Source organism: Thamnophis elegans, chromosome 9, assembly GCF_009769535.1.
Source record: "Thamnophis elegans isolate rThaEle1 chromosome 9, rThaEle1.pri, whole genome shotgun sequence".
In the NCBI taxonomy this organism is placed as follows: domain Eukaryota; kingdom Metazoa; phylum Chordata; class Lepidosauria; order Squamata; family Colubridae; genus Thamnophis; species Thamnophis elegans.
In genome coordinates, this window is record NC_045549.1 from 10,693,944 (window position 1) to 10,706,396 (window position 12,453).

Genomic DNA, 12,453 nt, shown 5'->3' on the forward strand with positions numbered 1-12,453 from the left:
ATAAAGCTGGTAATACACATTTTGTGATTTTGTTTTTTTTATGGATCACAGCTCATGAAAATGAAGTCCCTTTATGTCAAGCTCAAATCCTCTCTCGATTGCATCTATGGAACTTCCTTGAAACATGAAAATATAACTTTTAACTTTTTCTTTACTTTCCAGTAAAGCCTTAAACTCCTGAGGTTTTTCAGGTTGATCAGGTTCAACCAGAGTTAGCTTTCTGGGATTAGACATCAGCCAGTTGTTGCCATTTTCTGGGCAAAATAGTGTAACATTTTTTTAAAAAGTATAAAAATAAATCTTAAGTTTACAGACAAAATTAGCCTGAATGAGGTAGTTAAGTTTTGAAGCTGTTTATATTGATTCCTAATGCTGGGTTGACATGCAAACTTTCCCAACTATGCTACATTTTTGTATCTTTAGAACAGACTTAAATATTAACATTTTATCAAGATTGAAAAAATCATATTAAATTTTCTATTCAGGAAACTGTTCAAATTCATCTGATATAGGGTTTTTTGTGTGTAAAATCCTTTTGTTACTTATGCCTTAAGTAACATAATTTCTGCATAATTCAGGCTCCATTTTTTTTACTACGCTGAAATATTTGCCCAGCCAAATTATTTTCAGATAATCTATTTAAAAAAACATTTTAACCAACAAAATTATAGTAAAAAACAATCCTAATTGTGCTGCTTTCATAGTGATGAAGTATCATTTATCCAGAAACACCCACTATCCTGCTTCCATAAATTGGTTTTGCAGTCGTATTTTATCAGCATTATCTTGGCAGAGGGTTAGAAATAACAAAAGGTTTCAAGTGGCAGTACATTCAGAATATATTCTCAAAAGTACAAGTTATTTTTTTAAAAAAAGCTCAATTATTTAGCAGTCAGCATTTTTACCAAAGTTGATGGCTACATAAATAAGGTTTGTGTTCGCCTCTATGTGATCACAAAGTGGTCATTTCAATGCATGAAAATTTATTTATTAACATTTCTATACTGAAGATTCCCAGCAGTTAACAAAATTATAACAAATCATAAGGCATTACAACACAGGACACTACTGTTGAAATATCGTTCTATCTTTGCAGCCTCCTCACTGCAATTTTCTAAATCCAGGTACATATCACGGCACACTCCAGTGCTGCTGACCCTGCAAGTCCCAGCATCTGTTGGAAGCATGGCGACGGGGGGGTCTCAAAAACTGTCCACCTCTGCTCCTATACAGCAGTGCCAAGAGCACAACCTCGAAATGCAACAGTCACAGAAGGTAAGTTTTTTTTTATTTGAGTCATTCAACAGGAAATACAAATAAAATTGTATAAACACAAGAACCACATTGGCATCGTAACACAGATGACAAAAGGACCAAAAAGTAAAAACCATAAAGAAAACTAGCCGGTCACTATGTACAGTTAGACACTGCTGTGTCATACACTAAAAGTCTTTTACAAAACAATTTCATGTCACGAAGACTACCCCCTCCAGTCAAGTCCTTTAAACTTCTGCAAGATGGCTTTGCTGTAGTCTCTACCTATAAAACCAAGACAAAATCATTATGAGACCTGTGCAACGTTTAGAAGGATTTTTAAAAGGTCCATTTTCATGAACTGCTTTAAGTCCTCTATTTATTCCTTGCTTCACCGTTAAAGATCATATGCATCTGTCAACATGAAATACTTTTTGATAATCCAATTATATTTTACATCCCGGTTGACCAGTTCAGCTCAAACGATGGAGCTATGTCAAAGAACTGTAGAAGCTCAGCCACGTAGCTCTGGGTTTACTAGAAACCAAAAGCTGTAGTAGAAATCTTTCATAGCTTCAACCGCTAATGAAAATAGAAAAATGGCAATACACCAAGGAAAATTATTGTTAGTCAGGTGGTTAAAATAGAAGCTGTTATTTGCACATGATCTTTAATGTTCCCAGATTTAAAAGTTCGTTTTGGTTTGTAGATTTCACTAATAGCTATAAAAGAAAAAAAGCAAGCATTAAATCTTAAAGAACGAACACTTAAAATGAGGTCCACAATTGATATACAACACTAAACAGAAGGCCAAAAATGATTAAGCTGTAAAGGCATTTATGCACTTTAACTCCTGTAAAAAACCATTTTAAGTTAAGTTAAGACACTTAAATCGTCAAAGATTTTTAAAAAGAAGCCAAAGTCTGAAGTTTTCCACTTTAATCTTTACGCTGGTACATGAAGTTGGAAGAGACCATACCACAGGACAGCGTTTTCTGGTGTATGCCTTGCGCTCTGCCTGCAACGTGCGACCCCCAGAGATAGACGTGGTCAGGGTGACACACGGCCTGCAAGGAAGTTCCCGCTGGCGGGTACAAACAAGGTATAATGTCAGAGTTAGAAGACAACAATCTTGTTTTGCTTAAGTTGTACCCATTTCAGTACTTTACCTGTTGGTTAACACTTCTATTAAGTTTAATTATTCGTCTACACCACCTGGCACACAAAAAATGTAAACAGAAAAACTCTTATGTTTCTCTGACATGCTTAAGGACGACGAATCACCTTTTACAGAGTTAAAGATCTATAGACACTTAAAACAGAAAGTTTAACAGACATTCACACTTTTAATTTTCCTTTTTTAAAAAAAAACAAGCTATCCAAGAGAAGTGATTTTTTTAAAAAAATTATTTGTCTATTGATCTTTAAATTAGATTAGACATAGGAGAGGTGACGCATTCACCCAATACACACCTGTTTCTTCCCAAGTATTTCTTTAATATGGCTGGTAGTTGTTTTGGTGATTACCGCCACCTCGGGATGCCTTTCCATATGTGCTTTGCTGTCCTATTCCAAGAGAGAATATTGGAGTTTTGGGAACTGTAAGAAACTGCAGGTTGGTTTGACAAAAAGGCACTCTTGTCAAGCTAGACCTTACTATTTAAACACACACACACAAATATGTAATACTCCTACACTGACATTAACAATGTTAACAAATGTTCTACCTTAACTACTATTATAAAAAACATTTCAGAATATTGACTTAAGATAGTTTTTAAAATGATTTGGTCTCCGTGATTTACAATAAACTCAAGATCAAGACATTAGACAGTCCAAATAACATAGTTAAAAGTTAAAGAAGGTAAAGGTTTCCATATCTAGTCATGTCCAACTCTAAAGCATAGTCCTCATCTCCAACTCTTGGCTGAGGGAACAACAGCATTGTCCCAAGACAATTTACAAAGTCAACTGGCCATGTAAACGCCACAGGAGCACAGAACGCTGTTACCATCCCATCAAAGTGATACCTATTTCACTACTCGCATTTGCATGCTTTCAAACTGCTAGACAGACAGGAGCTGGAGTAAGAATCTCATCCCCTTGCATGGAGCTCGGGTCTCAAACCCAGGCTGTCAGCTCTCCAGCTGACAAGCTCGGCGTCTTCAACCATTCAGCTATCGGGGCCTCAAGTTCAAAGGGTTTTCAAAAAAACTGAACTTTTCAATGCATCTTTTAATAACTAATACAACTGTTAAGATTTCCCCAACTCTACAGGGAATGTTTTCAAAAAACATGCACCTACACTTCTGAATATGTGCAACAGTACCAGGTCTTCCCGGAAAGAGTTGTTCCAAAGGTTGGATGAGAAAACGTTTCGCTTCTCATCCAAGAAGCTTCTTCAGCTTTTTGCTGATGAGAAGGGAAACGTCTTCAAAGAAAAAACAAGGAAGTCCAGTTTCTTATTGAGAAAAAAAGCACCTTTGGGACAACCATGACCTGGATGACTAAGAATCTCCAGATTGGAAAGAGAGACTGACTAGAAAAGTTAATATAACTAAATGGATAATTAAATGGAAAGTCAAATGAAAATCTTACCACTGTAGTCAGCATATCCCTGGCCATAGCCGTAACTTGGGTAATTGTACCCAGAATAATCATATCCCCCATAGCTGCTGTAGCTTTGATCACTGTAAGGACTGTTGTAACTTCCATATCCTTGATCATAGTAATTGTTATACCCTTGATTCCAATTTTGGCCTTGACCTAAAAATGAAGTGATTGCAGCGTTAAAAGCCCACCATGTTTTTAAATTAATAAACAAGAAGTCGCTATAATGATTGCAAAGAACCGTATTTTTGGACTATAAGATGCTCCGTACTATAAGACACAATTAGCTTTAGAGAACAAGGGGGGAGGGAATCCGCTTCTGCCTCCATCGCCCGTTTGCCACACCTATTTGCCGCCGCAGCCCATTCCCCGAAAACTTTCAGCAGTGGCAGCAATAGGCAGTGGTGACCCCTGCCGCCTAGAACAGTTAATTGGCACCAGACCAACCCCCCTCCTCCTGCTGCAATATTCGCTCTATAAGACGCACAACAGACATTTCCATCCACTTTGTGTGTGTGTGTGGGGGGGTGTCTTATAGTCCAAAAAATACGGTATTTGCTTTGTTCCTTTCTAACGTAGTTTCCTGTCTGATATCCCAAAGCTTATGAGAAAAGCTAGGGTGTACTTTTCCTTCACACTAAAACTGAGGGATTTTTTCACAATTTTATTTCATGAGTTATATACACCAGTTACAATTTGCCATACTTACCCCTGCCACGTCCTCTGGATCCCCCACGCCCACCAGATGAAGCACCTCTGCCTCCCTTTTGTTGCTGCTGTTGCTGCCTATATACGTCTTTGGGCTGTGCTACTTTGATCTCACACTAGGACAAAAAAAAGAGTGTGTAATTTCATTACAAGATATATGAAGAATATATGAAGTTAAGTATTGCAGCTTCCGCAAGTAACAAATTACAAATACCTTGCCAGAACCAATCTGATGGTATCTGCTTTCCAGCAATTTCTTTACTGGTTCTTCATCCGAGTATGTGATGAAGCAGAAACCTCTCCTTTCGTTTGTTTTTGTGTCCATGGGAAGCTCTATATTCTCAATCTGCAAAGCCACATTATCAACAATCAAAGGGTATTCACACCTGACCCAAGCTCCTTATATAGGAGCTCCAATTTTTAAAACAATTTTTTTTCTTGGCACTTCTCTTCCTTTCTTTAAACTGCCTGGAAGGTATCAAAAACTTTATGGAATTGCATTCACATAAATTAACTCTATAAAGTTTAGCCCCTTCACTTTTGCCATACAACAAAACATTTTAGAAAATAATCACTAACACTTTACCATGTTTGTGTCATCTCTACCCTGACAATATAATAATCACTGTTTTGCTACAAATACTAATGTATCAAAAAAAACAACAACCCCAAAGCAAATTCCATTCATTCCCAATATTTGCAGGCTATTTGGGCTGCTGTTTCTCGATTTAGAAGTTACCCAGGTCAAGTTAGTCAAAAGAAAATCCCAAAAACTACTCAAGCTTATTGCAATAAACTATGTTTTTAACTAGACATTAGACTGGATAACATACATACACACCCCATTTAAATAAAGGTTTAAATGGATTATACCTCTCCAAAACCGCCAAAATACTCCTTGATTTGTTCTTCAGATGTATCCGGACTCAGTCCACCAACAAACACTTTTTTGGGTGGCTCTTTCCCTTTCAGAGCTTTTGCCCTTTTGGGATCTATTAACTTGCCATCCAATTTGTGTTCTTTCAATTCCAAGACCTAAAAATAGAGATTTATTGATAATTTAGTTCCAGGAGGAAAAATCGACCCAGGGGTTTGGAATTGTTTTGAGAAGATTCCATGGTCCCACAGAGGTGACTACCTACCTTCTCCACACTGGCAGCATCTTTGAAAAGCACAAACCCAAACCCTCTTGACCTCCCTGTGACAGGATCTGTTTTTATTGTGCAATCCACCACTTCGCCAAAGCGAGACAAATACTCGGTCAAGTCTTTTTTGCTCGTATCCCAGCTTAGACCACCAATGAACATTTTACTGGAATGGGAAAAAAAAGTTTCAAAAAATGACATTCATACAAACAGTTATACATTGATCTAAAAAAATGTATTAGCTAATTTGCCCCAATTCAGGTTTTCAGATACAAATTGTACTTGGGGGGAAAAATAAAGAAACACATTTTTTTAAACTGAAACATACACAAATTATTAATCTTCTCCAACATTTATAAAACATGTAAGTGATTCAGAATATCACCTAAAATCAGGTGAAGGGAAGAGCCAACTGTCCAACAATCCAAAATAGTTTTTCACATATGCTAGGTATGCGATACATTTTGAATATAAACAGCCTATCTTAAGCAAAAAAGCAAAACAAAACAGAAAGTGACTTCAGCCATTCTGGAAACATTCCAAATTCAAAACAGTCCCACAATTCAACCATGAAACACCATTTTCAAAATAGGGTGGTAAAACTTATGATGCAGTAGAATAGTACAGGCATACTTATGATACATGTCAAAATATTACTTTTTGAACTCTAAAAAAACCTTATTTGAATAAAGTACTGAAATTGGGTGTTTGAAATTTCTGCATGTCTCTACTAAATATGACTGTAAGGAACATAAACAATCTCAAAAATCCTTCTGATAATTAACATTTGAAAGTCTTTAAAAAGCAATGTTTTTATTTAAAAAAATTAAGAGCTTGTCTATAGAGATTCTGAAATTATGGCCAGCTATCTCAGCTCCACAGACAAAATTTGGAGTATGTTTATTTAAAAGGTTAATGGATTATAGTGGGATTTTTTTCCTAAATAATTTTTTCCCTGAATCAAAACAGTGTGATAAAATAACAAAACTACAGTACTTAGAGTTAGATGTAATTAGAGATCAAGGAAAGTAACTGGATTACTTCAATATTGTTGAAAAAAAGGTAAAAAATAACAACAGATTCCAAGGAAGTAACTTTTAAAAAACAGCAAAAACTTGCACATTTTATTCAAAGTTAGGTGGGCAATCACACCTTCCTATAAAATCAGAATATAGCATTGTACCTATGAACTTGTTACAAAGGTATTTTGCAAATTATCACAGCAATTGTGACACTGGATAAGCAAATCCAAATCTTCCTGATGCCAGTTCAATTTCTTAATCATTACACTGCAACTGTGTAAATTCTCCTTAACCATAAGTGCATGTAAGAGGTTTATGCATTTGAAGTGAAAGTCCAATTACTGCAGCTCTTCTACAAAAGTGACATTTCTTCATGAAGCAATAGTTCTTTTAAATGTACTTAAAACAAATAACTGCAACAGGAAAACCGAAATCACGTCTGCCAAAAGCTAAAGGAACCACAAATTTAGCAGTGGGAGATAAATGCTAAGACATAACTAGTATGATGTTGATTTTGCTAATAGGCCACAATAGGGGCCTCAGGTTTGCCATAGAAAAAGGGAACAGTAGATTCAGAGTTCAGAGCTCACCATCTTCAAACTTTCCTATATAGAATTTCAGCGTACACTACCTTGATTGTATTTTACTTCATTATCTTCTCAGTGTCAAAGTAACACACACACACACACACACACTATTGCCTCATTTTATCTTCACAGCAATCAACCATAAATTGGCTAAGGGGGCACACAACAAACGAAAAATCAGTTAAGACTTATCATCTTATTCTCAAGCATCAGAACCACACTAAAGCTAAGGTAGGGTTCCTGAAAACCAACAATCCTCAAATATAAACATATCTTCCATAAACTTATATGAAAGATGGAAAGATATATCCTTCGTAGTTGTGAAGAATGCCATTTTGTGACATTTGAAACTTGAAGCATTCAAAATTTGTACTATATTCTCCAAAGACTCAAGGATCCTTCATCTGCACCCAAAATAACAATCCAAGCAACTTGTTGCATAGGTTTAATCATACAAGTCCTTTGCAACTTTTCTGGATCCATTTTGGCTTCCAAGTGCTACATGTAGCTCTCTCCCTAGGCCAGGGTTCTCCAACCTTGGCAACTTTTAAGACTTGTGGACTTTAACTCTCTTGAGTTCCTCAGCCAGAGGAGTCACATGTCTTACTTAAAGTTGCCAAGGTTGGAGACCTTTGCCCTGCACATGGCTCACCTTCTGCTATTTGCAGTCCTCAACTTCTAACGATTCATTTAGTGATCATTCAAAGTAGCAACAGCACTGAACAAGTGACTTCAAGACTGTTTCCCCCCCCCCTTCAAAAAAAAGCATCCCCAAGGTCAAATGTTGGACAGTTGGCAACTGGTGTGTTATTTATGATTGTTTCAGTGCCCCAGAGATACATGATCAACTTTTGTGACTTTTTGACAAGCAAAGTCAATAGCGAATCCAGATTCACTTAACTGCAAGTTATTAACTTAACTGCCTTGATTTACCTAACTGTAGCAAGAAAGGTTGTAAAATGGGGCAAAACCCATATAAAACTTGCTTAGCTACAGATGTTTTGGGTTCAATTGTGGTGGTAAGTCAAGAACTACTTGTAATCCCAAGGCGTTCTCTTGCTTCCAATCATCTTTTAGACCAATCTCAAACTTGGCAACTTTAAAGACATGCAGCCTTCCAACTCCCTCAATTCCTTAGCCAACAATGCTATGAGTTGAAGTAGAGAGATTTTAAAAGTTTTGGCCATGCTTTAGACCAAATATTAAAAGAGCAGAATATTTTCCCTAAAAGGGAGGCAGAAACTCACCCCCCCCCTACCTTTGTCAATGGGCCATTAAGACCTGGACCAGTCTATTCTACATCAGAGGTCTCCAACCTTGGCAACTTTAAGGACTTTAACTTAGGGACTTCAACTCCCAGCATTCCTCAGCCAGCACAGCCCCCCCACCTTTGTCAATGGGCCATTAAGGCCTGGACCAGTCTATTCTACATCAGAGGTCTCCAACCGTGGCAACTTTAAGACTTGTGGACTTCAATTCCCAGCACACCATCGTCCTATAGGTTGCCGGTTGCATCACGAGGCAAAGATCAAGCTGACTGAGGAATGCTGGGAGTTGAAGTCCACAAGCTTTAAAGTTGCCAAAGTTGGAGACCCCTGCCTTAAGACAATCCTTCAGCTCCCGATGTAATCCAGGTGCGTTGGGCTGGATCTCAGCCGAGAATAAAATCCATAATTTAATATATCTAAGAGAACACACAGCTCCCCTACAACAAGGAGAGTAGCAAATAACATGAATCTTGATCTGAAAGGTTGGAACCCTGGAAAAAGATCGCCCTGGGGAGAATCAGACCCAAGATCCCTCTTAAAAATAAAACGTATTTAAAAATAAATATATAAATCGGGGGCTTTTCGGCCAGCCACGCTTACAAGGCGCAAAAGGGAAGGCACCAAGCGAAGGCCGGCAAGGATCTGGCGGCGGCGTCCTCGCCCCGCCCCACAATGCACCTTCTTGGCCAACTCCGCCCCCCTTCCAAAGTTGCCAAGGTTTGAGCTCGCCCCGCCCACCCGACGGGGCGAGCAACGCGCATCCGCGGCCGCTTAGCACCCGCCTTCAACATCCAGGCCCGCCCACTCTCTTCCTATAGGCTGCCGGTTGCATCACGAGGTAACGATCAACCTCCTCCCGCCGCTCCACCCATTCGGACGTGGAGATCCGCCCCCCCTCGCCCTCTCGCGAGAAGCGATGTGTGTGTGTGAAAAGACACAAAGGGAATTGCAGAGGCGGGAGGCGCGACGCTCAGCAAGGAAGAGCGCGATCACGTGGCAACTGCCGGGCGAAAGGCATTGCTGAGGGCTCCCCCCCGCCATCCCTTTTTTTTAAAACAGGCCAAAATGGCGCCCGACTCATCGACTCGATCTCCTCCCCTTCTGCTCACCCTCCCTCGTTCGGCCAAGCTTCCCCTTTCTCCCTCCTTGTGGCGGGATCGATTCCCCTTCGTACCCGTCATCCTGCTGGTTCTTGCTGGCGTTGATCTTCGAGCCTTCGGCGAACTCTTCCTGGCCGCCGCCGCCACCGCCGGAGCTTGTGTTGTTGTTGTTGTTGCTACTGCCGTAGTCGGTGTTCTCCTCCATAGTGGGAACGGGCCGAAAAAGGGGGGAGCGGGGGGGAAAAAAAAGCGCGCGGACACCGACGCAAAGGAAAGAGATTGACTGACTACGCGGTCCGACCCGAGTATTAAAATGGCGGCCGTAACAAGAGATCCGGGCAGAGCCTGCGCTGCGTTTATATAGGGACCCCCTTGGCCAATCAGGGCGCTCCGGCAGCGCAGGCGCAATGCGGCTTCTGAAGGAGCGGCGGCGGGTGGCGGGGTTGCCCGTGGCGGAAGGGCAGCGGCGGGAGGCGGGGAACTGCTTTTATGTCTCGGGGAGCCCAACACGCCTCTTCACAGGCTTCCCTTTGCAATGGGAACTTTGTGGATCCCGGTCCCTTTTCCGACATAGTTTCCTGAATTTAGGCCGGCCTCCGTTGCAACAAAGCTAACCTACCTAATGTGACAAAGCATGGCTTTCATCAGGAATTCCCCCTCAAAACACATGTGCACATATATGTCCAGACCCGGGAGCGGATCAGCGACCGCCCTCACGTGTGCAGATCGTAACTTGTGAACACCACGCGGGTACATATGTTGTGCACTGACAAAGTATTATTATATTATATACTTTACTCATTAAACATGAAACTCAGCCAACTGAACATTCAAATATGCATCACAAATGCCATTGATTGGTGCTAATACGGATTGCTGCCAGCGTCCTAGGGATCAACCAAGAACCTTCTTAAAATATAGGATGTTCCGAGTAGCACAGTTTTTTGCAGTTCCGCTGGTGTTATTGCAGGAAGCTGCAATTTGTTGATGTGTCTTGTAAAATTCTTGGACATGGTGCCAAGTGCCCCGATGACAATGGGTATCACTGTTACATGCTTCATCCATAGCCGTGTAGTTTCGATGGCCGGGTTGCAATATTTCATGATTTTTTTCTAGTTCTTTTTCTTTGACTCTGGCATCTCCAGGAACAGCGATATCAATAAACTTTACACTTCGGCCCTCTACATCTTTTCTGTATTCTTGTTTCGTCTGTTGGACCTTCAATAGATTTTTGTTCTTTACTTCGATTAATAGATGTTCTTGACTTTCTTTTAAATAATCAGCAAGATCTTCACCTTCTCATTTTCGATAACTTTTTCCACATTATTATTCGCAACAACAGAATTGTATCACAGCGGCCAGTTGTTTCGCCGGATTTGGCATTGGTTACTAGTCGGGCCCCACCCAGGGGCCTAGGACGTCGTAATGTATTTTCGTAATATGCGTGCAGATCCAAGCAGTGCGGCTTTTTGCATTTGACTGATGGTGATTTTGTCAATTTTTAACTGTTTTAAATGTAATTCCAGTGCTTTTGGAGTAGCACCCAGTGTGCCAATTACCACTGGAATTACCACTGCTGGTTTGTGCCATAGTCGTTGAATTTCGATTTTTAAGTCCTGGTATTCTGCGATTTTTTCATGTTCTTTCTCAGCAACCCTGCTATCACCTGGTATTGCGATGTCTATGATTGTGACCTTATTTTTCTCAACCAGTGTGATGTCTGGTGTATTATGCGCCAGTATTTTGTCCGTTTGTATACGGAAATCCCACAAGATCTTGACCATCTGATTTTCGGTGACTTTTTCAGGCTGATGTTCCCACCAGTTTGTTGCTGTTTTAATATTATAATTCTTGCACAAATTCCAATGGATCATTTGTGCTACTGAATTGTGCCGCAATTTATAATCAGTCTGCGCGATTTTTTTACAGCAGCTGAGTATGTGATCAACAGTTTCATCAGCTTCTTTGCAAAGTCTGCATTTGGCATCATCAGAGGATTTTTCGATTTTGGCCTTAATGGCATTTGTGCGGATAGCTTGTTCTTGCGCAGCCAGAATTAGTGACTCTGTTTCTTTCTTTAATGTACCTGTTGTTAACCATAACCAAGTTTGTTCACTGTCCACTTTATCTTTTATTTTTTCCAGAAATTGGCCATGCAGTGCTTTGTTCTGCCAACTCTCCATTCTTGATTTGATCACATCTTTTCTGTATTCTTGTTTCGTCTGTTGGGCCTTTAGTAGTTTTTTGTTCTTTACTTCAATTAATAGATGTTCTTGACTTTCTTTTAAATTTATTATTATTGTTGTTGTTGTTGTTGTTGTTGTTATGTTAATCTTTGGTGAGATTCACAGCCAACAGCCCGAGTCCTAACCAAGGACCTAGGAACAGTTAAGGTAACGTCAGAGAATATAAGCTGTCCCAAGTAGGGTGGTTTTTTGTAGTCAGAATGTTCAAATCCAATAAATTTAGTATTATTTAAATTATTATATTTATTTTATTATTATATTTACATCATCATCATTATTATCGCAAAAACAGAATTATTATTATTATTATTATGTTGTTGTTATTATTATTATCAACCGGGCCCTTGCATGGGCTGCATTGAGAGGAGCTGAAGGGCTATTGCCTGAAAAAAATTTCTCCCCCCTCCTTAAAATCTTTTTCTTAAAGTAGGCTCTGCATTTTCCTTCATTCGTTAAGAAGTGTCAAGTCTTAAAATGCGGGCCCGGTTTATATCCCTTCGTATTTTTCTCTGC

General features: G+C 39.7%; 1 protein-coding gene across 3 annotated transcripts; it reads right to left on the reverse strand.

The window, feature by feature from the left end:
- Positions 1-1,450: 1,450 nt before the first annotated feature.
- Positions 1,451-10,034, reverse strand: HNRNPDL (heterogeneous nuclear ribonucleoprotein D like). Of its 3 annotated transcripts, none has more exons than XM_032223832.1 (8): positions 9,769-10,034; positions 5,715-5,883; positions 5,446-5,607; positions 4,787-4,918; positions 4,574-4,688; positions 3,853-4,020; positions 2,728-2,820; positions 1,451-1,539 (listed from the first exon to the last, which is right to left on the reverse strand). In XM_032223832.1, the coding sequence occupies exons 1-7, from the start codon at positions 9,897-9,899 to the stop codon at positions 2,750-2,752; spliced, it is 948 nt and encodes a 315-aa protein (XP_032079723.1). In that variant the 5' UTR covers positions 9,900-10,034; the 3' UTR covers positions 1,451-1,539; positions 2,728-2,749. The 3 variants fall into 3 exon arrangements, with proteins under 3 accessions (XP_032079723.1, XP_032079722.1, XP_032079721.1); XM_032223831.1 differs by lacking the exon at positions 1,451-1,539 and adding an exon at positions 2,246-2,338; XM_032223830.1 differs by lacking the exon at positions 1,451-1,539 and having other exon boundaries at positions 2,408-2,820.
- Positions 10,035-12,453: the final 2,419 nt, after the last annotated feature.

Coding starts and splice junctions, on each gene's coding strand:
- HNRNPDL (XM_032223832.1), bottom strand. CDS start 9,899: ATGGAGGAGAACACCGACTACGGCAGTAGCAACAACAACAACAACACA. Junction 4,919..5,445: donor ATTTTGGCGGTTTTGGAGAG/GTATAATCCATT, acceptor GTGGCTTTGCAG/ATTGAGAATATAGAGCTTCC. Junction 4,021..4,573: donor ATCCAGAGGACGTGGCAGGG/GTAAGTATGGCA, acceptor CTTCATTTTTAG/GTCAAGGCCAAAATTGGAAT.